Source organism: Capsicum annuum, unplaced genomic scaffold (genome assembly GCF_002878395.1).
Source record: "Capsicum annuum cultivar UCD-10X-F1 unplaced genomic scaffold, UCD10Xv1.1 ctg4557, whole genome shotgun sequence".
Lineage (NCBI taxonomy): Eukaryota > Viridiplantae > Streptophyta > Magnoliopsida > Solanales > Solanaceae > Capsicum > Capsicum annuum.
The window spans coordinates 264,297-290,544 of NW_025853076.1; the positions used below are offsets into that span (position 1 = coordinate 264,297).

Here is a 26,248-nt window from a genome sequence, read left to right on the forward strand (position 1 = left end):
CTATTGAGATTTAAACGTAACAAGCTTTGATGCAATCTAAGTGAATAGATTAATAGGTTAGCTAGGGTTAATTCGAGAGAATAACACTAGGAAATTACTACACTTATTGGTCGAGAGATATCTATGGTAAGAAAAGATCCATGATCGATGGAGATTAATTTGGCTAGGTTATAGCTAATATAGTGAGAACGAATCCAACAATCATAGAAATCATAACTTTAGTCCTTCTTAATCACGAAATCAACCCACTTTCTAGTTAATTGATTTATTAGTTATGTAGTTTAAAGAAAAAAAATCTTAATCATGAAAACCAAATAGTTGTTCCATTTTATTTTCTTAGCGATAATGAGCAATTATAACTGAATTGTAGTTCACATGAGAGTTAGACTCTGAATCCAAAAATCAAATTATATTTACAACGATCACTTAACCTTTTTAAGGCGAGCTATTAACGTGATTAATATACAATAAATACACCCCCCAGAAAAAAAATTTAGTTAGCGTTTTACCATGTTTCACTGTGAAAATAGAAAAAATTAGGTTTTATTTTCGAAGTGACCAATGATATTTTGAAAATTAAAGTTCTGCTTGGCAATGAAATAAAATTGAGGTTTTTTAATTTTTATGGGTAATTTGGAGTGAAAAAAGTGACAACTTATGTTGTTTTTGAAATTTTAAAAATTCTCAAAAAAGTAAAAACATTTTTTTTTTAAATTTTATGATCAAACATGTTTTTCGAGTTCAATTTTAGGAAAACGTGAAACTTATGTAGTAGGATACTCCTTATTAATGCAATTTGATTGAAATATAAAAAGTCAATTTTTTTGGGGTTAATTACTCTCTACTGAAGTATAATAGCAAAGCTGAACAAAGCAAGAAGCCAAAAAACTACTCCTCTCTTTCACTCTAACAAAAAAACTGGTATTGCCAAAATGATCGACCAGTTCCCTACCGCGCACCGGAAAGAAGAGACCATCAACCTACGTCATCATATCATCCAATGATCGTCCATAGGTTCCACAACTTTTCACTTATTTTGTTTTATTTTTTGTTAAGCGTTTTGTGAGTGAATTGATTTTGATTGATGTGAATTGATCGTTTAAGTATATGGTATAAAGCGTTAAAGGTACACTCAAATTTCCACTTTATTCATTCATTTATTTCTTTTTTGCTTTGTTTAAGCGTTCAATTAGTAAATTAATTCTTTTTTATGAGTGTGAATTGAATTTTTTGGGTAGATAACAATGCAGCATCGGAAAAAAAAATTGGTGCCGCCATTAGAGAAGCCGAAGGAGTTATGCTCGATTGATCAACTAGAATTTGGCCAGAGACGTCTCAATAAAGGACCCAAACTTTAATAAAATGCCTAAATATATACACATACATATAAAAATAGTAATAGCATAATAATTTAGAGTTATTTTTTTTCTTCTTATTTTTTTTCTTCTATATTTTTAAAAGATATATAACCTTCAAATTCACATATTAATATGATTTTAATAAAAGTAAGGATTAGTTCTAGCTAATAAGATATTAGTGTTTTGCTTGCAATACATTAACTTGGATCTTGTTGTTAAAATTTTATTTATTAATATGAAATTTGAGTTGTTTAATTCAAAGTTCTAAAATATTTATTGAAAAAATTAGAAACCTTTTTCTTTCTTTTTTTAGATAATCTTTTTAAAAATATTTCAGAATTTTCATTATTAATTCAACTGAACTTGAAATCATAAAATTAATATTAAAAATTTTGAAGCCTCAAAATCTTGGGGGCCTAAAGTAAATGTTTTATTAGCCTTACCCTTTAGTCACCCCTGAAATTGGGGGCAGGGCTAATGATGGAAAATTTGATGATACAGCTAATGGAAAAGTAAAAGTTGTCACACCTGTCATAGAAGGCAGGGCAAGTTGGCCAAAAAGGCTCTTTTGAAAAGTGATTTATTAAAAAGTTGTCAAAAATTTCCCAAATACCCTTTTTAATCCACATCACCACAAATTTATCCAACTCAACAAATTCATCCACAATATTTTTAATAATACACTTTAACCCAATATTTTTAACTTAACAAATTCATCCCCAAGTTTTTAATAATACACTTCAACCCACTCCATCATCCATCATTATAAAATATCTATGTTTTTAAAAATATAAAAAAATAAATTCAAAATCTAAAAATAGAAGTTGGTTCTTTTCCTCCAAAGAAAGCTCTGATTTCGGCGTCCTTTCCAGCGTTATTTTTCGACGATCAGCTCTAAATCAGTCCACAAACCTCATAAGCTCGTCCATTGCATCCATTTTACCACATTAGTTTGTTATCTTCTCAAACACACTTTACACCATTGTTAAAAAGCTTTAAATTAGTCACATCAGTTAAAAACTCTTTAGAAGTACATTACAATAACTGAGGCGACTCCAAGTTCATTCTCTATTCCATAAACCCAACAACCATTGATTAAAAGCAATATTTGCATTTTCAATTTTCTGTACGGATATCTGCATAGTCATCGACCCATCGTTGTCATTCATCGACCGTGCAAACATTCCGACATAGACCCTAAGCTTATTCTACCGTCGACCAAAGGTTAATTCTAGGATGTTCGTTACAAAATTTGTTATGGTTGTAGGTGATTTCATGGAAGAATGGGTGTATACTCCTAGAGGTTGGAAATGGAAATCTTTTACTAAGTTAACACTGCCCATTGCTGTTCGCCGCAACAGTTCATATGACGAATTGGTTGCAAGCATAAAGCAGAGCGGGGATCTAGATTGCGCATCGAGTAACGTGGTGATTAGTTATCTAATGCATTCAAGAGAAAAGGTGAATCCTACGATCATAAATAATGATGCACGTGTGTCCCTCTACATGATGGATGTTGATGTAGATGGCTTTAGGACTGTTTTAAGGATAAATGTAGTTGATAGGTCCTTCGAAGGACCAATGAATTCTTCACCGTCCCCACTCCGGTTCCCGACAGTCGATGACAATTTGAATGATTACGAGAGCGATGGCGATCATCCCATGAATATGGCAGATGACTGTGTGCATATGGAAGATGTTTCATCGGACTCACAAGTTGTGGAAGAAGACTATGAAATGGGATCCCAACCAGTACATTTCTTCTTGACGGAATCAATTTCTATTGTGATTAAATATTTGCCGATAAGAAACAACTCAAAATGCTACTAGACGGAGCAGTGGTGAGGTAGACTTTTGATTATCGTATGGAGAAGAGCTGCACCAAATTATTGAAGGCGAAATGCGTGTCTCCTGGTTCTGGCTAGTTGTTGTGGGAAAAGAAGTATGTAACCCTGAACAGATTTCACATATACAAGTATGTCGGGGAGCACACGTGCAGTGTTAAACACGCCACTGTAAGAACAAGAAAATGCCATTCGAATTGATTACTTCACTATGCGTAAATTATTTTTGGGATGGTAAGGGTCCAAACATTAGAGAAATTCAAAGGATTATGTTCAACGAGTTGCATTGCCAAACAAGCTACTGGATATGTTGGAAAGAAAGTGTAATTAGGAAGAACATCATTTGCGGGACACCGGATCATGGATATGCTTGCTTGCCAATTTTTTCCCACATAACGGAGTTGTTGAATTCAGGGTCTTCCTACTCTATCATGGTAAACCATATTGATGGATCATTCGTTTACTACTTCTTAGCATTTGGAGATTGCATACAGGGATATGCCCACATGAGAAAGGTAATTGCCATCGATGAGACACATTTGTATGGAAAGTATGGGGGTGTGTTGCTCAGTACAATTGCACAAGACACCGAAAATCACATCTTTCCAATTAACTTTTGTGTCATCAAGAGAACGATGCTTATTGGACCTTCTTTTTCCTGAAGTTGAAGTCTATCGTAGAAGATGAACCAGATCTATGTGTCATCTCTGACAGGCACATTAGCATCTCCAATGCCTTCTCTCGGGTATACAGTCGTGCATGTCACGGAATTTGCATGAGGCACCTTGCTAAAAATCTCTGTGTAAATCAACACTGTGCAGAACATATTTATCTATTCTACGCCACGGAAAAGGAGTATTCCTTTGATGAGTTTAGCAAAAATTTTAAGGAATTGAAGTATAATTGCCCTGAGGCTGCACATGTCCTTGAAAATGTGCTTGGTTTTGAAAAATGGAGTAGAGCACACTTCCTGGGCAATAGGTACGATGTGATGACCGAAAACATCGCTGAGTTGCTCAAGTCAATTTTGATGGATGAACGGGAGTACCCCGTATCGTACGCATTCAATTTAATTACATAAAAAATTTGGTAAAAATTTTAGGGAGCAGTATGCCTATGTCGATGGTAAAGAGAACATATTTGTTCCTTGTGCGGAAAAGATCCTAAGGGATAACAAGAGTGAGAGCGATTCCTTGTATGTGACTAATCAAAACGGTGTTCTTAACCAATACACGGTGTTCGGAAATGGTGTTACTGCCAAGGTCAATATCTTGGAGAGGAGTTGTTTTTGTCAGAAATTTGACTTGGTGAAAATTCTGTGCGAACATGTGATGGCATCTTTGTGATCAAAGTATGGCGATGGTGTAGGTTATGAAAACTCCATCTACGAGTACTCTTCACCAATTTATAAAGCTGTAAGTTACCTCCTTACATACTAAGAAGCTATTAATGTTGTCCCTCTAGAGGACGAATGGAATGTGCCACAGGAATTGCTAGACACTAAAATTTCTCCACCCCCCTACAATCCCAAACTCGGAAAGAAGAAAGTCAAATGCACTAAGGGCGTCAGTGAGACTTTCAAGTCCAAAAGAAGGAATAGGTGTTCAATATGCAAGAAATTTGGGCACAAAAGAACCACGTGTAGCATGGCCAACATATCATAGATAGGCTTTATTTTGCTTCAGTTTTAAAGCTGCTATTTTGGGGTATAAATGTGCATTTCAGTAGAATTTAACATTCAGTTGTTATCGACTTAAATCTTTGTCTACGGTAGACTACATACATTCTATGGTATATCTTTAACTCGGTCTGTTAAATAATATATATTTGTTATATGATTATTCATCAAACATGCTATGTAGGTATTTATACTACCATATCTTTCTAATCGATACATTAAATCATTATTTCCTGTTCCTAATTAATTAAAATTTGTAAACACGTCTGTTCTCAAGAAAAACCTTTGGTATACGCAAACCAAACGTTTTCTATTCCTACACTCATCGACTGACCATTGGTTGGATATGTAAAAGGATGCCAACTATAAGACTATAAGTACAGGCCCTATTTCTACGTAACCCTTCACTTGTCCCTTAACCCAAAACATCAGCAACCCTCTTCTTCTTTCCCAAAACATCAGAAATCATGCCTGGTCATAGAATTGCCCTTCGCCCAATCAGGCGTGTTCCCTCTTGTCACGACGATTTGCTTAGACTTTGAAATGATTTTGACCAGCTATTCTACGGCTTGGGAGAAGACCGTCGTTACTTGGAGCGTGATCTCCGACGAATTGCTCGTTTTCTCCGAGCAATTCTGGAGCGTCTTGGAATGGACGGCAACGACTACATCACCCCCCATCATCCCCATGATTTAGTTTACTATTTTTTTGTTTATGTTGTTAATTTTTTGTTGGTTTGTTCATTGTTGAAGTAGCTTTCTCAGTAGGACTTTGTTAGAAGAAAGCTTCTTCCATTTTTCCCCTTTTGCTGTAAATTTTATCAGGTAATGCAATGAACAAGTTTAATGTAAGTTTCAGTTTCACTTTAATGAACAATTTCAGTTTGAACATTATGTTTACTACATTTGTTATAATTCATTTTTCTTTCTTGTGGCAGTTATTCTTCTGTACAAACACGAATTCAAATATGTATGTCTCGTTCAATTAACAATACTGTAGTTTGACTTTATTAATTTCAAGTTTCTGTAAAAAGTGATATGTAGTCTATCATGAATAATATACTCCATCATTCATTGAACTTGTATGGTAGTCGATCGTAGATAATGTGAGTCGATGCGTCACTGATTAAATTAAAATGGACAATAACATATTTTGGGACTGGTGGAACCAAATAATTAAATTAAAAATGATTTAATCAGACAATAGCATATTTTGGGACTGGTGGAACAAAGTAATTAAATTAAAAATGATTTAAACAGATAATAACATATTTTGGGACTGATGAAAAAGAATAATTAAAATAAAAATGATTTAAATAGACAATTACATATTTTGGGGATGGTGGAACAAAATAATTAAATTAAAAATATTTTAAACAGATAATAACATATTTTAGGGCCGGTGGAAAAAAATAATTAAAATAAATAGATAATCTTGAGGGTCCATCGATTAGTCTGGTCTATAGACTGGTGATGACACTTAATAGACCGTAGTAGATTATGACTTATGTTAGCCATCGATTAGACTGGTCGATCGTAGATGTACACCTTTAGATGTGCATTGATTGATATCCTAAGTATGCGTAGACCACGTTGATCGATGTGCACTGCCATAGACCGTCACTTGGATGTAGTTAAAAAAATGAATAAATAAATTAAAAATAAATGTAGTGTTGATTTCTACACATGTGAGTGAGTGTAAACAAGACACACAATCATATTAGAGCTTGTAAAAAGTGAATTAAGGAGTGTGTGGATGGGTAGTGGTTGAATGTTCAATGTGCTAAGAGTAATATTTCTCAAAGCACAAATATGTATTAAGGATATATATTGTATTTGAGGACTACACATTCCACATACTCCTTCCATCATCACCCCTAAATCAAAATAGTGTGTGTATTGGATAGTGGTTGAACTATCATAATACTCAATAAAATATGTATCCTTAATACATACTTGTGCTCTGACAAACACTACTCTTAGCATATTGAACATTCAACCACTACCAATCCACACACTCCTTAATTCACATTGTACAAGCTCTAATATGATTGTGTGTCTTGTTTACACTCACTCACATGTGTAGAAATCAACACTACATTTATTTTTAATTTATTTATATATTTTTTAACTACATCCAAGTGACGCTCTATGAAAATGCACATCGATCAATGTGGTCTACGCATACTTAGGATATTAATCAATGCATATCTAAAGGTGTAAGTCTACGGTTGACCAGTCTAATCGATGGCTGACATAAGACATGATCTACGACGGTCTATTAAGTGTCATCACCAGTTCAAAAAATAAAATTACTGCTCCAACAGTAATAAACAGCTACTTTTATAATCCATCCGTGTCAACACTTCATTTTTACTTCATATATAAGGTCGGTCATCCCTCATTATTTTATTTCATTTGCTTTGTTTTGTTTTTAAAAATTCTACAATGTCTCAAGCCTCTCAAATATTCAATTCTAAAAATACTCTAATTTGTCATTGTGGGAATGCGGCTGCCCTAAGGACATCACGCACGGACTCAAATCCAGGTCGCAAATTTTATAATTGTGCAATTGCGAAAGTAAGCGGTGTGTTTCTTTTTTATGAAGTTAAGTTAGTGTTATGTAATTATTATTTTTTCTAGAATAATGGCGCATACTTTTTTCTTAAATGTCTTGATGAGCTATCACCTCCAACCAGTCCATCAACATTGAGTCCAGGACCTGTGACATCAAATTTTCAAGGCTTGACAAAATTTAGTCTACTACAAAGGCTCCAACAATGCGAAGAAAATAAATATTCATGACTTTGTTCAAAGAATCCGAAGAACAGAGGGATAACTTTAAAGTGTTGCTACATGACACCAAAATAGAGAGGGATCAACTAAAACAAAAATTGATTTTGGCCGAAGAAAGGGAGAATGACCTAAAAATGATGTTATGTGCTATAATCCTAGTATTCGTTCTGTGGAAAGGTGTAACATGGATGTAGTGATATTGAATAAATAATAATACTTCTTTTTTTCTATAATGTTAATACTATTTTTGATAGAATCATGGTCGATCAAACAACACGTCGACTTAAAACCGACTAGCATGGTAATGATAGACCATGCAAGCAGTATACGAAAGATTATGTGTGCATTCTATGACGTCAACCATACACTGCACCAAATATGAAAAAACCCTATATATTCGAATGGAAATGCCACTAATCAGTTTGATAGAGACAGATTCAGTGCAGAATCATAACTACTACCATAAAATAAAACAAAGTTTCTAATAAAAAAACATTTGTCCGATCCTAGCTACCGATCATTCAACAACACATTAACAATATTAGCATTCAAATGTCTTTTTCCCTATCTTCCTCATCAACACAAATGTTAATATTGATTTCACCTATGATATTCATGACCAAATATTTTTGGCCAGCTTCAGCTCATTTTTTCTCAGCAGCTTCGGCTGCTTCTTCACGCTTGCCTTCTTCTCCTACTATTTCAACATTTGCAGTAGCTGGTAATTTTTTGGCTGGTGCTTCTTCACTTTATTCTCTTTTTTTCTCAACATCTGCTTCTTTTTCTTTTTCAGGTTCTTCTTCTTCTTCTACAACTGCTTCTTTTGGAATTTCCTCGACTGCTGCTTCTTCACCTTATTCGCCTTATTTTTCAACATCTACTGCTGCTTCTTTTTCAGTTTCTTCTTCTGTTTCTGATCCAGCTGCTTCTTTTGGACTTTCTTCTTGGCACATATCTTCTTCATCCTTCTTTTCTTCTTCTTTTTCCTCTCTCACCATAATAGAGGCCAACTCATCAATTTTGCTCCTTTTTTCTCCTTCTTCATTTCTCTTCGATTCACGAAGGTCCATATTCACTGTATTATCATATTATAAAGTATTGTTAATATTTAAAGCTAAAAATTCATTAACACATCAATTATTGATTGAATGAAGTTATCTTGTTCGTGTTATCACTCATCTTGTTCCTTTTTCTTTAGTCTTTTACCTCTAATATAGGCAGCAATATCCAACACCACTTCATCGAGCGCAGCAACACGCTTATGAAGATCCCCTGGTCATGTGGTGCCTACTGCATCTTTGGAGGTGCTCGGAGTATCATCATCACCAACGCATACTTCAATGGGGTTACCACCCAAATTTTTGTCATCATCACTATCCTCATTTGAAATAAGTAGAGTCACCCCTTCTAACTCTTTCTTTAAGCAATCGAGGGCGTTATTCTTCACCTCATCCGTATATGGCTCAAAGAAAATCATGTAATCCATCTTCGTCTCACAAAGAGTAGTATTATTATTGCATAATAAAAAATGAGTTCATACCTCGGTAATTTTTTCTTTGTACTTGAATAGGTCGCCATCGATTATCTAGTCACTTTTTGTAGTGTGCCATCTGAGGATGCGGGGAATGGAAAAAGGCTCATCCGTTGATTTTTCAGCAAATTTTCCAAGATGAGGAAATGCCTCATAGATCCAAACTTGTAAGCAGTACATCAGTGAAAAAAGAACTCGGAGTCTATGACATAGTATAAATAAAACAAGAATCTACGATAAACTCACTAAAAGGTTTATGGTAGATACCATGAATGCCCAGGGAAATCTGAATAAAGCATAAGATGCCTTCTGCTTCTTATCAAATACTTCCCTCTGCTTCTTTAGGTCACTTTTCTTCTTTAGATAGTCCAGGGTCAGTTGAAATATCTCTTTCCCCCACGGATAATTCTCGAAGAAACTCAAAGAATCGACCATTCGAATCAGTTTCGTGTCCACAACCTTCATCGAACCTTTTGAAAGCAATATGGTCTGCAAGAACCACAGTAAACAACACTTAAACTTCTGGTCCTCGTTCAGCTTATTCCCTCTGATCAGGTGTAGCAAGTTTGCCGTCGTAATGTTTTTATTTTTCGTCACCTTAAAGCAAAAATTCTCCCCCTTTGCTAATGCCCTCTTCATTTTTGATTCACTGGGGTATGATGAGCAGTTCAACCCCGTGATCAAACAAAACTTTTTCAAGCTAAAACATGCAGACTTGTTTTTAATGTAGAACCACATCTCGTGAAGGATCTTATCATTCTTGACGCATTGCAACAACAAATAATGGACTAACTGCCCATTGAACTTGAGATGTTCCGGCAGGTTTCTCAAGTGTCCAAAACAGGACTGCTTGAATCTTTTCTTCAACTCTTGGTTGATATGAACTTGCTGGAATTCTTGATAAGCAGCCATTCTTGATCTGACCAATATATTTTTCGAAAAAGATCCGACCTCATCAATTATCGTTCGAAGGTCATACCGCTCAATGAAAATGAACCTTGAAAGAGATGGCACGGACAACGGATCATTATCCCCATCAGCACTATTTCTTCCACTATTTTTGCTCTCTTTACTGTCACCACTAGCACTGTGCTTGGCAACATCTTCACTGGAATTGACGTAGTCGATTATCTCCTTTAACTTTGAATCTGATTTGGACACCGACTCTTTATTTTTCTTCCTTTTTGAGATATTTTCAATTGCCTTAGCTTTTCTTTTCTATTGCTACCAGTAGTATAAGAAACGGTACTTTCTTTGCATTTAGAAAGGATGTATTTTTTGCCCATTTTCAATACAATCTACACCTACAGAACAAATATCCCATTTTCAGTTCATAGACCACAAGTTTATCAACAGAAATAGACCAATGCTCAAATGAACCCCCCCTTCCCCCCTCCCTTCCGCCAAAAAAATTAAGAAATAGCCCACTAAAATTCAATATGCAGTATCAAAATCAAACTAGTGCACCTAATCAAACTAATTAGCTATTAATCTTTTAATTTTCACTATTTCAGCCATCGTATTTTAAATGAATTTCATACGTCTAAAAAGTAATTTCAATCTAGGGCATTCTCATTTCATAAACCACGGTTCGATTTTATAGACCACGGGTCTACGGACAGAAATAGGTCACTGTTCGAATCAAAATGCAAAAATAACTCTGCCAGCATCAAACAATTCACTACACACTTCAATAACTGAACCAAAATCCATCATGCAGCATCAAAACACAACAATTTTTAACAATCATACTAGTGCACCTAATCAAACTAATTAGCTATTAATCTTTCAATTTCCACTATTTCAGCAATCATATTTTAAAAGAATTTCATACGCCTAAAAATTGATTTCAATCTATGGCATTCTGATTTCATAGACCACAGGTCGATTTCATAGACCACGGTTCTACGAATAGAAACAGATCGTTGTTCGAATCAAAATGCCAAAATAACTCTTCAAATAACGATTGTCCCACTATTCAACCATTTTTTACTAAACAAAACCGGAACTAAACCAAAACTCCTTAATCAACCAAATTCAAAAAAAATTTAAATTTCCTACATCACTACGAATCAATTAGAAAAGAAACCAGTTTAAATGGATCTAGAAATGATCGCAAATTGATTTTAACTAACCTTACGATGCAATAATGACCCCTTAGCTACTAGAGAAGAAGAAGAAATGAAAATGGCAATTTCGGGATGAAGGTTTCTTAAGCGAGAGTTGAGAGAATTGAAGAGGAAAGAGAGAGAGGGATTTTTTCTGATATTGGAATAAGTGTAGGGTGTTAGTGTAGTATATTAAATTTGCAAAGTTCTAAAAATGATGAAATGGTCTCTTGGTCCACGTGTGGGCCTCACTTTTTTAACCTTTTCCAAGTTTTTATACCCTAACCCTAAAAATTAAATCAAAAATAATTTTAGTGGGTAAATGACAAAATAATTTTGGAAGTGGGTAGTTCTGCCAATTTTTCCCTAGAAGTCAAGCGTGAAAAGTAGCAGTCTAAACTAGTCGGATATGAAACATATATCATGGAATTATAAGTGGAACGTCCTCATGTAAACAATAAGGAATAAAATTTGAATCTATTGTGGAGATTTCGTAACTATTCTAAAACTGAGAAGTTTGACACAATTAATTAATTAATTATCTTTTTTTTTTAAACTGAAAGCATGTAGTTATAAATTGTACCACTAGTTAGTATAGTCTTTCATGGGCTACTAAAATAACCATTTGGAATAGGCTAAGTTGTTACAAATTATTAGGAAAGATGTTTAACAATCTCAGATACATACATTTGATGTTTAACAATCTCAGATACATACATAGACACTTATGAAGAGGGATTAGGTGCCTATTAAGTACATTGCAACTTTCAGCACTTTGTGAACCATCTATTACAGGTATCCCGTGAAATTTCTTGAGGTGCACAAAAGTTGATCCAGAAATCACGATCCTAAAAAAAAGGAATATTGTTTATCTTCTATGGAATGTTATTTATAAGAGTTTTATGTGTATAGAAAATGCATTAGATGAACACGATCAAACTAAAGTGGTTTTGGCTTGATTTGAGGCGAAAGAAGAAAGAAGAATTGTCGAACTCGTCTAAGGACCTCGTACCTCATGAAGTGACACTGAGAGAAGAGCCAGAAAAAAAGAACAACTTTAGAGCTGATCAGGCTCATCTGCAATCCCCACAAAGCGTGAGATTAGACGAGTCAGAAAAAATTGATCCTGTGAATTTTGAATTCCCACACATCTTAGGTCATAAAAACACGCTAGAAAACATGTTGAGGAGGTGGGCAACAAAAAACGTCAAAGATTCTTTGGGAGGCAAAAACACGGAGAGAGGTGGAAGCGAAGAGATATTCGACTTTGTATTTCACTTCTTCCTTTCTTTTACTTGTTGTTATGGAATTCTATACTATGCATGTTCTTACACAATATTATGAGTAGCTTGGTTCCGAGTTTGACAGGCCTTTTGTAGGATGTCAATTCTTCTTATGTTTTTATATAATTGAGTCATTCGGTTTATTTCTATTTGTTTAACTACACAATGATACTAGCTAGTTAATTGACTGGCCGCCGGCTAACAATGCTATCATATTTTGTTGTTCTGGAGAGCAACTCTGAGATTAGGTGTTAGTTGAACAATGTCACTTCGAAGCATTGAACTATTAGAAATGGTTTATCTTTGCGATGTCCGTTAAAAGTTTGGCTCGTTTATGTCATTGTTGTTACAAAACAGTCTCATTTGTGCCATTATTTTTTAACGGTGGTATTGCAAAACAACCTTTGCTATGTGGTTCACATCACCAAATTAGACCTAGTAAAAGTATTACACATTTTAAAAAAGACTCATTTTAAATAACATAATCATATTCCATATTATTCTATCCTATATCAATCAAATTCAATAACCGATTTTTTTTTTTAGAAAAAAGAAAGTTTGAAAATGCAAAGAAATCATTTATAAAAAAAACTGCAAATACTGCTTTGTTGTGTATTTCGATGAAACTGAAAACTGCAAGAACAGTGATTGTTTTGCATATTGTTCATATCATTGATGAATTATTGTTCAATATATCAGAAGTGTATATTGTGTAATTGAAGGGATGTGCATGACCTAATGGCTTCTATAGAGCCTGTATCCTGGAGTTTAGTCAACACGAGTTTGTTTCTATGAACAACTTGGCTTATGCCTAGGATACATTGTTCAAGGGTTGAACTTAGTTTTTGGTGATGATTTACTTTCACTTGTTATGTTTACTTATTTATCTTGTCTTCTTTTTTGTTTTGAATGGAAGAATCTTCAACCCATTAATCACTTTGTTGTGAAAAAATAAAAAAACAACTTATTCATCAATGATAATGAACAATATGCAAAACAGTAGCAATACTTGCAGTTTTCAATTTCATCCCTCCAGTATCTGCGGGTTATTTTTATAAACGATTTTCATTGGATTTTCAAACTTTTTTTCTTTAATTTTTGGATTATTGGATTTGATTGATATGGGATAGAATAAAATCAAATATGGTTATTCTATTTAAATTTTTAAATGAGTAATATTTTCAGTGTGTCTAGTTTGGTGATGTGGACCTCTAATAAGAGTCCATATAGCAAAGGTTGTTTTACAAAATCACCTTTACAAAATAATGATAAATGGGCCTATTTTGTAACGGCAATGGCATAAACGAAACCAAACTTTTAACGGATGACATAGATGAACCATTTCTAATAGTTCAATGACATATTTGAGCTTTTTCCCTTAATAGTTTAATGATTGGGATTTAAAAGTGGAGGTTTTTTTGTTGTTTTGGTTTCCCATACGGTGTTCGGTACCCGCATTGGAGTCCAACTAATCCGGATTCGCGTCGGGTAGAGCCCCATTCGGGGGGTAGCGCTCCGAACAGAGTTTTCTCCATGCCCAGGGTCGATGCAATCTAAGTGAATAGATTAATTGGTTTTCCTAGGGTTATAAGTTAGAATGAATAACACTATAAAATTACTAAAATTATTGGTCCAGAGATATCTGTTGTAACATAGTGAGAATGAATCCGGCAAATAAAGAAATCATAACTTTAGGCTTCTTAATCATGATATCAACCCATTTTCTAGTTAGTTTGATTTATTGGTTATATAGTTTTAAAAAAAAATTTAATAATCAAATAACTGTACCCCCCCCCCCCCAAAAAAAAAAAAAAAAAGAAAAGTTAGCGTTTGACCATGTTTCATTGCGAAAATAGAAAAAAATAATTTTTATTTTCAAAGTGAATAATGATATTTGAAAATTAAATTTGTGCTTGGCAATTAAATAAATTTGAGTTATTTTTGAATTTTTGTGGGTATTTTGGAGTGAAAAAAGTGACGCTTTTTTATTGTTTTTGGAATTTTAAAAATTCTCGAAAAGTAAAAATATAATTTTCCAAATTTTATGACCAAACATTTCTAAAGTTCAATTCCGAAAAAAAAGAGAAAAAATTTTCATTAACAAACGGGTCCTTTAATGATATTTATGTTTTTTCTTACAATAATAAATGACTCATGCAGTAGAATACTCCGTATTAATGTAATCTCATTGAAATTTATAAAGTCAAATATTTTTTTTTGGTTAATTACTCTTCTACCCAATTGTGCTTACTTGTCTATACTCTGTATCTTTCAAAAAACCAACACTACTGAAGTATCAACAGCAAAGTTGAACAAAGCAACAAGCCAAAAAATCAAGAAGTTCCTCTCTTTCACTCAACAAAAATGGTATCGCCAAAACAACCGAATGGTTCCTTACCGCCCACCGGAAACAAGAGGCCATCATCGTCATCTGATGATGTACCTCCATTTTCGAAGCATCCAGAGTTTCATATAAATTTTCGCTTCATTCGTTTATTTTATTTTAGTTTTTTTTTAAGCATTCGATGAGAATTGATTCTTTTTTTTTTCTTCTTTGATTGTATCAAATTCAATTTTTTTTAGGTGGATGATGCACCTCCTTCTGTGAAACGTCTAAAGGTGCACTCTAATTTCTACTTCATTCATTTTTTTTGGTTTTTTTGTTAAGTGTTTGGTTAGTAAATTAATATTTTTGGTAGGTGATATACCTCCTTTTCTAAAACGTCCAAGGATTCACTCAAAATTCTACTTATCTTTTTTTTTTTCTTGGGGTTTTTGTTAAGCGTTTGATGAGTAAATTGATTCATTTTTGGTTCTTTTGATTGGTGTGAATTGTTTTTTTAGGGAGATGACAATGTGGATACTTTAGAAAAAAAATCGATGCTGCCATCTGAGAATTCAAAGGAGTTACACTCAACTGATCAACCAGAACTTGAAGCTCGCCACGTAGCTGACCAAAAAGTTAATGACACAACTGACGAAAAGGCTGAGGCCGCGGGTGACACTGCAGTGGACCGTGGAGTTTTCACACCTGCCCCAGTAGGCAAATAATTTTTTGCTTTTTACTTACTTAGTCCCTCCACTTTAGTCACACCTTACAGGAGGCAAGGTATACCACGAATATAACGTCAACTTTTTTACATATCCAGTTTAAAAATAATTTATCTATTTATTCCTAATTTATTCTTATCAGTTTAAAAGTAATTTATCTTTTTAATTCCTAATTTACCCTTGTGATTATTTATAATCACTTCACAATATATTTATTAGATTTATTAAATTCAAAAAGGTGATATAATAAAATTGTCTTTGATGTCAAGTCAATAATGGACAAACAAAAAATGGACATAGGAAACACTTTATTTATCTTTTCTATTTTCTTAGGAGAGTCTTTGATGTCATTCAGGTTTTGTATCGAACAAGCCTTGGTGCCGACTCATATCAGAGTATCCGGAAGTTTTAGATTAGTAGTATTTGTTTTTCTTTAACTATTTTTCTGTTGAATATTGGTTTATAGATTTGATATCTAATAGAATGTATATTCTGCAGAACCCAATAGTAGAGGCTAATAAGACTTTTTTGGCGGTTGGTGCAAACAAAGACACTCCTGTTGCTGCGATGACGTGCTTTATAAGGCTTGTAAATGTAGTGCTCTAAATTTGGACTGCCTTGACTTTCCTATTAGTTCAACTGTTTAAGTCTGTTTGCCATAATTCGAAACACGCTGTTTACTAGTGAAGATTTTAGTATGAACATGCTTTTCGAAATAAATTAAAAGAACTTGATTTTTTCTTTTCAATGCTGATGAACAGATCTTTTCTGGATCAGAATTATCTGTAGTATCTTCAAAAATCCTCTTTGGGCACTGTTATATTTATTGGAATCTCTTCAAGCAGTTGGAGCAAACTATCTTTAGGCACTTTTCTTCCTGAGAGATTACCATATATAGAAATTTAAATATGAACATGTCGCATACTGAGGTGAAGTCAGGATTTCGACGAAGAGGGTTCAAAATTTGAAGAAAAACGAATCGAAGAGGTCGACATCTATTATATATACACAAAATATAATTTTAATAATGCATAAATAATATAATTTTTTACCACCCATTCCAATGACTGGCCCGGTCGCATATCGAAGGACTGCAATAGTTGACATTTGTTTGACTATTTTCTAAGGTTGTGAGCTTCATAATGTATGTAGATTACTCATTGTTTGTTGAAATGATCAGCATCAAGGCAAGTGGGTGGCTTTGCTTGATAGAAAAGGAAGTGGCTATGGTCAAGTCAATGGAAAGACCATCAGCAAATATTCTTTTTGCTTTCTCAATTCAGGTGATGAAGTTGTCTTAAGTCAAGCAGAAAATAATGCTTACGTATCCTCTACATGTTGCTGTAGGAGCTATTGTGATTCCATTTGTATTTGCTCAATCCTTACGGTTTTTGTGATTCTTTACTATTTCTCATCTATATGATTGAATATCCTTGACATTGTTCTATATAGATTGTTCAGTTACTATTGGAGTCACCTTCAGATGTTGGGACCAGTGCAGGAAAAGGAAAACTGTTGAACATCGAAAACCAGGTAGAAGATGCTTTAGCTATTGCTCGTGCTTTTGATTTGTCAGTATTTTCAAACCCATGTCGAGATCTATTTTGTTTGAAACCGACATCTCAGGTTAGTGGTAAAAAACACCCCAGAAATGAGCTGCATGCCTCCTTCCCTTGTTATTCATGATATTCTGATATTGAATTATCCATTGGTACAAGCTTGATGGCCTTGAATTAGATTCAGCTGCAAATATCGGCAGCAATAATGCTGCTGATTTTGAATTATCCATTGGTACAGGCAATGCTAAGTCATTCGCTGAACCATTTCTTTTGGCCTTCTTGCTATGAGCTCGCAAACTGATCCATACATAACTAAAAAACTTATTTATTAACAGATGTTGGAGGAAAGACGGGGGATTACAGAATCAATGCCTGCTTCAACTTCAGAGATGTCTTCAAAATCTGCTGCAGTTATGGAAAAACTTTATGCTGCAATCATTGACCGACAAAATATAGAAGTGTCATTTGAAGAGTCTCCATATTACTTAAGGTGGGCAATTAGGCAATAAGATCAAATAGCATAATCCAGTTACCATTGTATAGCTGAAGTTCTACTTAGTTTCCTTTATTTTTTTCTCTTGAGTTCTTTGGTCTTTCGGGCATTACCTGATACTTCTTATATTTTCTTATATTCTAGTTAAGAAATAAAAATATTTTCTTTTCATTATAAAAATATTTTCACTATATGTTAGACAGGTTTTAATTTTTGTTCATGTTAACTTATTTGTGAATTAATTAATTTTGCAAAAAGAAAAAGAAGTTGGTATGTAATATTTGTGTTAGTAAAAAAAAAATTTGAGACCTTTGAGCTAATGCAGATCAATTTAAATAGTGACTTCATAAAAAGGAAAAGAATATAGTAATTTTGTTGGTCCCAACTCCCAACTATTACGTAAAATGCAAGACAAACTTTAATAAAATAGTAAGTTATATATAAGAACATTCACAAATTCTATATAGTATTATGGAAACGTTCACCGGTGATTTAGTCTAAGAATTTGTTGAAGTGCTAGGAAATATAAATTATCATTAAATAGTGGAATTAACTATTCTTTTTCTTTCCAAAATTGAAAATGGGGTCTATAGTAAGTGTTATCCCTTAGACAAAGCATGACCATGATATAAGCAAAGGATAAAGTAGTCAAATAGGTTCGAATTTTTCAAGTGAGTTACAATAATTTTTCAAGTGGTTAAATATAAATGTTAAGTTACACAACTGTTGGATGAAGAAAAAGTGGTCTCCCGGATCCATTTCTATATAAGAAAAATAATCACTTGTGAATGTGGAAAAGTCTCTAATTCTGTTCCAACTGACTACTTCTATGTTTTTATCTAAGACAATCTTGTTTCTGTATGATATGTGTAATTTTGGTTTTAGGGTATTACTTTCTTTCTATACTTAGGTCACATATTTGAACCTCGTGCCATGCAAAATAAGCCTTGTATTGGTATTTACATAGAGAAGGGTAGAGGCGCGGTCCCATTATTGTCAAATTTCAAAGCTACAGTTGGTTAATGGTTGGCCTTAGATGAATTTCTCGGTCATAAAAAATTATTTAATCAATGAATTAAAAGTGTGTTCATTTTAACAATTTAAATTTTTAGATGAGATAGATTACACATTTCAACTTAGTATCGGAGCCATACTCTTTCTCGTTCATGATTTAAACAATGCAAGGCCCCCTTTTTATATTGTTGACGCACTAGATATCCAATTTTAGACGTGCAATAGGGTATTGAATGGATCACATTGGTTCATACAATGGACATTTCTCTTTTATTTGATGTTGCCGTTTACCCAGGGTTAGCCATGCCTCATCTTGTTTTGATGGTTATTGAAGAATAATGTAGTAACTCACAGGAAGATTAAATCAGTGTTAGCAGAGAGAAATGAAGGAAGAGATAGGAGAAGATCAACTATCTTATAATCAGGGAAGAAAAGAGAAGAAGAAGAGTAAATCATTGTGTTGTATTGATGTATTCAGAATTCTGTTCTTGCTAGTAGTACATAGTCGACTATATATAGATTAGGTGATAGCTTAATAATGCGGTGTCAACTAACTAACAGACTTCAACAATGTAACTAACTTATTGACACTTTAACTTACTTTCCCTTGTTTTTCTTTCTTTACTCTCATTCCTCAACCCTCCTCCTCAAACTTGGCACTACACAGAGATTGACAAGGTTAAGTTTGGACATTAAGTATATATGTTGAACCTTGGTTAAGCCTTTAGTGAAAGCATTTGCGGGTTGGGCATGAGTGAATATATATTCAGTCTTGATCATCCCTTGTTGGATCTTTTTCCTCACAAAGTAGCAGTCTATTTTTGTATGTTTAGTCTCTCATGGTAGCTACAGGATTTGTATCTATTTGCAAAGCTGCTTTGTTGTCACTGAAGATGGTCAGAGGTAGTTTTAGTTGAACACCTAGATCCTTGATCAAACCAACTAGCTATGTAAGTTCTGCAACTGTTGAAGCAAGGCTTCTATACAGTGATTCAGATGAACTCCTAGAAACAGTTGATTGTTTCTTTGACTTCTAACAAATTAGAGATTCATCTAGTTTAATAGTAAAGCCTGTAATAGACTTCCTAGAGAAAGAACATGCAGCCCAATCTGCATCACAATGAGCTTTAAAAACATCTTCTTTTGAGCTAAATATGAGAAGACCTTATTCTGATTTTCCTTTTATATATTTGATGATTCAAAGTGCTGCATTCATGTTTGACTGTTTTGGACACTGCAAGAACTTACTCAAGGTCTGCACACTATATGTTATGTTTGGTCTTGTTACTGTGAGGTATAACAACTTACCTATTATCCTTTGGTACATCCATGATCAGCTAATACTTTATCTTTTGACCTTGCATCATCTGAAGTATGTTGATCATATTCTGTAGTTGTTAATTTCTCTATAGTATCAAGTGGAGTAGGTGTTGGTTTAGCAGCACTGAGAAGCTATGTAGAAGGAAGCCTGTTTATTAGATATGTAGAAGGAAGCCTATTTATTAGATAGTAACAAGTGAAGGAAGCATGTTTATTAGATATGTAGAAGCTTTCACACAGTGTCCCCAAAACTTTAAAGGTATATTAGCATGAAACCTAATAGCTCTTGTTATTTTTAGCAAATGCCTATGTTTCCTCTCAGCTACACCATTTTGTTGAGGTGTATATGAGCAAGAAGTTTGATGAGTTATGCCTTGATTTCACACTATTTTCCTCTCACCTGTTTATTCAGAACATATATGATTGACAAATTCAGTATCATTATCAGTTCTAATCACTTTTACACAAGTATTAAACTGGGTTTGAATGTAAGACAGAAAATACTTAAGAACAATAATGACATCAACTTGAGTAAAAACACCCATATCATTCTAGTAAAATCATCCACAACAATTAAGAAGTACTTGTGTCCATCACTAGTAGGAACCTTATAAGGACCCAAGAGATCCATATGTTCTAAGTCAGAAGCTTTAACACTAGATGTAATGTTAGAAGGAAAGGCTAGCCTAGTTTGTTTATCAAATGGACAGACTTCACACTTATTTATATTGTTATTTACATTAGTTTTGGAAACAGAAAACATGTGAGATAGTATCCTAAAAGGAACATGTCCAAGCCTATTACGCCATAGCCTTATATTAGATTTACTTGTATTCTGAGTATTGAACACACAGCCTGCTACTTTTCCATGTCCCAAAAGCTTATGTCCCGGAAGCTTTTGTCTCAATAAGAAGTATAGTCCATTTTTATCTCTGCCAATTCCTTCACCTTCCCACTCCAAATTAAAGATCCTAAAACACACAAAAGTTAGGGAAGAATGTAGCTGAATAGTTAAGTTCTTAGTAACCTTTGAGACTGATAATTGATTGTATTTAAACTGAGGTAGATGAAAACATTCTGGATAGTACTATTTTCAGATATATCACTACATCCCATGTGTGTCACTAGTGACACATCACCATTGGGTAGTATTACTCTTTTTGGATTGAGATATTGAATCCTTTTTTAGAAGATCAATATCTGCAGTCATATGGTTTGTAGCACCTGTGTCAATAACCCACTCAAGTGGATTACTATAAACCATCAAGTCACTGCCAATACCTGACATATTTGCTGCACTTGCAAATGGCATGGAAGATGTTACTTGATTGTGTTGTTCCAACATCTTAGAAATCTAAGTATATTGCTCAGGTATGAACCTTGGGGGCAAAGATAGCAGTACAGGACTTTGGTTTTGATGATGCTGACCCAATCCTCAGCCACAACATTGTGAGCACTAGAAGAAACTTTCCTCTGCTTGTACTGTGATCATAGCCAGTTCTAGCTTCATTTTGAATCTTGTGCTCTCCATGTTTAGGATGTCTAAGAGGGTAACCAACAAGTTTGTAGCAATCTATCTTGTAATGACTTTTTATTTTACAGTGATCACACACAACACTAGGATTATATGTTGACACCTAGTTTCTCTTCTACTTTTGATAGTTACCTTGATAACTACCACCTTGATATCTAGTCTTAGAGTACATGGAAACTTCATCAGCGGCATTAGGATCAGGACCAAGAATACTCGTCGCATGCAAAAACTGAGCCGTAATTTTTTGATTCTCATCACTTATGATCATATAGTAGGCCATGTTGACAGTTGGTAGTAGTGTCATCAACAAAATTTGGCTTCTTACTTGGGAGTATGTGTCATTTAAGCCCATTAGAAACTGATATAACTTTTGTCTTTGAAGATAAGCCAAGAACTCTCTTGATTTTTCATAGGCTCTAAAGATTCAAACTCATCCCATAAATCTTTCAGCTTAGTTAAATATACAGACACAAATTAAACTCCCTGAGTCATGGTTGCAATTTCTTGGTGCAAATTCTAAGTTCTTGAACCATCTATTTTATCAAATATTTCCTTAAAATCTAACTATACAAAATATGCAGTCGAGGCATGGACCAGTACCCCTCCAAGAAGTTCAGTAGAAACTATATTCATAAGCCAAGAAAGTACTATAGCATTGACTCTTTCCCATTCGTTTCCCCGGTCAGCAGAGAAATTTTCTCTTACAAGAGTCATCAACTATAACAAATTTGTTACGCCCTAGTAGTATAATTCAAACAGCCTTACTCCATACAACATAGTTTTCACTCCCCTTTAATTGGAAAGACACAAGAGAAGTACCTGATACATCTGTCGTAGATAAGAACCGAGGGTTATTATAATCTAATGGAGGCTGCAGTGGCCGTGGGATTCATCCTCTATTGTTGGAAACTGATCCAATTCTTTGTGCATCAAAAGTCATCTTCAATAGAGTAGAGTTCCTTTTAGAGAAACTCACTTATTCAAGTAGTTACTTTCAGAGTAACGAAGAAATTACCAAAATTTAAAAATTCTTGAATGTGTAGATGAACACCAAAAATTCAAAACAAAAATTATTGGATCGACAAGAGCGCTGATTCAATTTAGTAAGCTCTAATACCACAAAGAATAATGCAGTAACTCACACTAAGAGTAAATCACTGTACTAGAGAAATAGAGGAAGAGATTGGAGAAGATCAAGCATCTTAGAATCAGAGAAGAAAAGAGAAGAAAGAAGAGTAAATCAATGTGTTGTATTGATGTATTTAGAATTTTGTTCTTGTTAGTAGTACATTGTCGACTATATATAAAGATGTTAATGTTGTGACCTGAATTTTGTTGATCCGACCCTGAAAGTTTCGTAGTACGACTCATGTTTATGATTTTCAAAATATCAAGAATGTAAGTACTCCATTAGAAGCTCATGACTTCTAACTCTCGGACACATTATCTCCAAAGATAGATGATGAGCGTGACTATATGACTCGAGTACCATACTCTAGTGCCATCGGGTCTCTTATGTATGTGATGGTGTATTTTTTACTAGATTTATCTTATGCCGTTAGAGCAGCTAGCAGATACATGGAAAATCCTAGCAAAGAACATTGGAAAGCAGTTCAGTGGATTTTTAGATAATTGCATGGATCTGCTGATATTTGTTTGCAGTTTGGGAAAAATAGAGATGTTGTAATCGAGTATGTTGATTCTAATTTTGCAGGAGACCATGATAAAAGGAGGTCCCTTACAGTCTATGTTTTCACCATTGGTGGTTGTGCTATCAGTTGAAAAGCTATTTTACAGACTATGGTTGCTTTGTCAACTACTGAGGCAGAGTACATAGCTATTACAGAGGCTTTCAAGGAAGATATATGGTTGAAGGGTCTGTTGGTGAACTTAGAAAAGACTTACAGATTACTACGGTATTTTGTGACAGTCAAAGTGCTATCTTTCTTACAAAATATTAGATGTTTCATGAGAGCGTGAAATTATTAGTCGTGGTGATATTGTGGTGAGCAAGATTAGTACCCATGATAACCCTAGTGATATGATGACCAAGACACTACCAAGTGCCAAGTTTGAGCATTGCTTGGACTTGGTTGGTGTTAGCTGTTAAGATGTGCCCTTAGGGGCTTTTGTGGATGAGGTAGAGAGTTTGTCTTGAAATGGATTTGAGTTGTGAATTACAATTCGTGTCAAGGTGGAGATTATTAGAGCTGTGACAAAAATTTTATTGATTCGGCCCTGAAAGTTTCGCGGTGTGACTCATATTTGTGATTTTTAATGGGGTCTGTGGTGGTAGCGTAGGATAGGCCTGATCCCAGAGCCAGTATGCACCTTTATATTTTTGGGCCTAGGACTTATCTGTATGTACGTATTATATAAGTGCATTTAGTGGGTTATTTTGAGTATCCAGAAAATATGCACATTATCCACATTGTACTCCTCTCCTTTTATAGTGAAATTTCTCTGCCTCTGCCCGTGGTTTCTCCCACAAGGGTTTCCACATAAATATGTTGTGTTGTTCTTGTTTTTCTTTTACTTCTTGTTTGCTTTATTCTGTCCGAATCTAACAAGAGTAGATGATAGCTTAACAGTGTGGTGTCAACTAACTAACTGGCTTCAACAATGTAACTAACTTCTTGACACTTTTACTAACTTTCCCTCCTTTTTCTTTCTCTATTCTCATTCCTCAACAATTATAAAGCTATCTCATATTGTATGTAGCTTTGTGCTTTAAATAAACCTTGGTTTGGTGAAGATGTCTGTATCTGTGAATTTGCAGTGAGAACACAAAATATGCGCTGATTGCCTGTTCATGTTTACCCCTATAGCATAACGAGCAAGTTAAATATATCAATGAGCTTCCTGCGGTCAACCCAAGAATTTTGCTTTCGGGTCCTGCAGGTTTGTTCCTCAACAGGTTTGTTATGCTTTTGAGGAACATTGAATAATTAACCTTAATTGTTTTTCCATTTTTGTTGTTCTTGACCCCCGTTGAAGTAGTACTAGTGGCCACCTAGCATTTAAGACGTACTTCGAGTTCCGTCTTATAGACCTATAAAGGGGATATAGACATATTGAGGGGATGCAAAGACAGTAGATGAAATTTATGAAATTTCTTCTTTCCTGGGGTTGATTTTGCATGTCATCGATCTTATTTCTACGAGTTAGAGTTCTTTTCAGTTAAATCTAGAGTCAGTGGCCTATTAAAATCTTTCATGTCATTTTCTAGATTTTGTTATTCCCTTTGTCGCTCTTGCATTTTTATTGATGTGGTCAGACTCAGATGCAAATCATGGATACATTTTCATACCATTCGGAGACTTTCTGTGAAGGATGCTGAGCCAATGGAAGGCACTGAAGCATCATCTGGCCTAACTGCTAATGATAGTATATCCTCTTTAGCCGGGCCATCGAAAAACACCGTCTTTATGACAGGTATTGACTGCCATTTGGTTAGTCCTTTGTTTTTGAATATTCAGGAGTTGCATTTTTTTTTTCTTCAGATTTTATTTTTACTAAGAAAAGAAATATAGAAAAAAAAGTTGGGGGTCTATTGGAAACAACCACTCTACTTCACCTACCCGAATACACTAGGCATGTTGATGTTGTTGTTTTTCTTTCTACTAATAACAGATGTTGAAGATGTTCAGGTGATAGAGTCAGATTTATTGGTTCTACTTCTGCACTTGACTCGACTCCCATCAGCTAAATTTTAATTTTCCTACAAACCTCAACACCAACTCTTCTGCACTATTAAATGATCTGTATCTTATATCTAAACAAATATCTGATGTTATTTTGTGATGGTCCCTAGCAATTTTGTCCTTCTGGTTTCTCATAAACGAAAATAATCATTATTGATCCATATTTCTTAATGTCATCGATGAAGCTGCTTTATCCCGGAAAAAAACAAGAATCACTCTTGATACATTTGCTAGTAACTATATGGTTTTACGATTAATATACACTCGATCCTTTTAGTCATCCCAAAAAGAATGATGAATTTCTATATTTGGTTCTCCCACTTGTTTCAATTTGTTTGCTTTACTATCTTTTTTAGCGTGTTTCAAAAAAATGCGTCTTTCCAAATTTGGCAACTCTTTAGTTTCACCATCTCACATGACGTGTTAATACCACAAGATAAAGGGCATTCTAAATACATTATACATGTCTTTAGATTAAGATTACTTTCTTAAACTTCATGTCAAGTCAAACTATGACAAATAAATTGAAACTAAGAGCAATAATTTACCATTAAACTTTTCATTTTACCGTTGATGAGATAGTTTATAGCCAATAATAGCTATAATATGTTTTAGACCACAAGTTTCAAAATCTTCCTTTCATTTTTAAATGGCATAATACATAAATATGACTCTAAACTTGACACCAAATTTTAACTTTGACCTTAAACTTTAATAGTACACAAATATGACCTTTAACTATTCAAAACTGCACAAATATGACCTCCGATCCTATATGGCAAAACGCGTGTTCAACATGCAAAACTAGGCACATCCAGCTTAAAATCTAAGGGTATAATACATAAATATGACCTTAAACTTTGACAGTGCACAAATATGACCTTTAACTATTCAAACTGCACAAATATGACATTTAAATGTCCTTTCACTATTATTTTTTCATTATTTTCGGCTCAAAGATGAAAATGGCATCTAA

The 26,248-nt window shown here is 34.2% G+C and overlaps 1 protein-coding gene and 1 pseudogene across 1 annotated transcript; both read left to right on the forward strand.

Annotated features, from left to right (window-relative positions):
* Positions 1 to 26,248, forward strand: part of LOC107873920 — a 71,160-nt pseudogene that overhangs the window by 36,593 nt on the left and 8,319 nt on the right.
* Positions 15,994 to 17,802, forward strand: LOC124892297. Its single transcript, XM_047403625.1, has 4 exons — positions 15,994 to 16,242; positions 16,829 to 16,972; positions 17,101 to 17,181; positions 17,543 to 17,802. Exons 1-4 carry the CDS (start codon positions 16,132 to 16,134, stop codon positions 17,714 to 17,716), a joined length of 510 nt encoding a protein of 169 aa, XP_047259581.1. The 5' UTR covers positions 15,994 to 16,131; the 3' UTR covers positions 17,717 to 17,802.

Excerpts from the sequence above, each read along its gene's own strand:
- LOC124892297 (XM_047403625.1), top strand. The coding sequence starts at position 16,132 with ATGTATATTCTGCAGAACCCAATAGTAGAGGCTAATAAGACTTTTTTG. Across the intron at positions 16,243-16,828 it reads GCTTTATAAGGCTTGTAAAT|CATCAAGGCAAGTGGGTGGC; the intron begins GTAGTGCTCTAA and ends TGAAATGATCAG. Across the intron at positions 17,182-17,542 it reads TGTTGAACATCGAAAACCAG|ATGTTGGAGGAAAGACGGGG; the intron begins GTAGAAGATGCT and ends ATTTATTAACAG.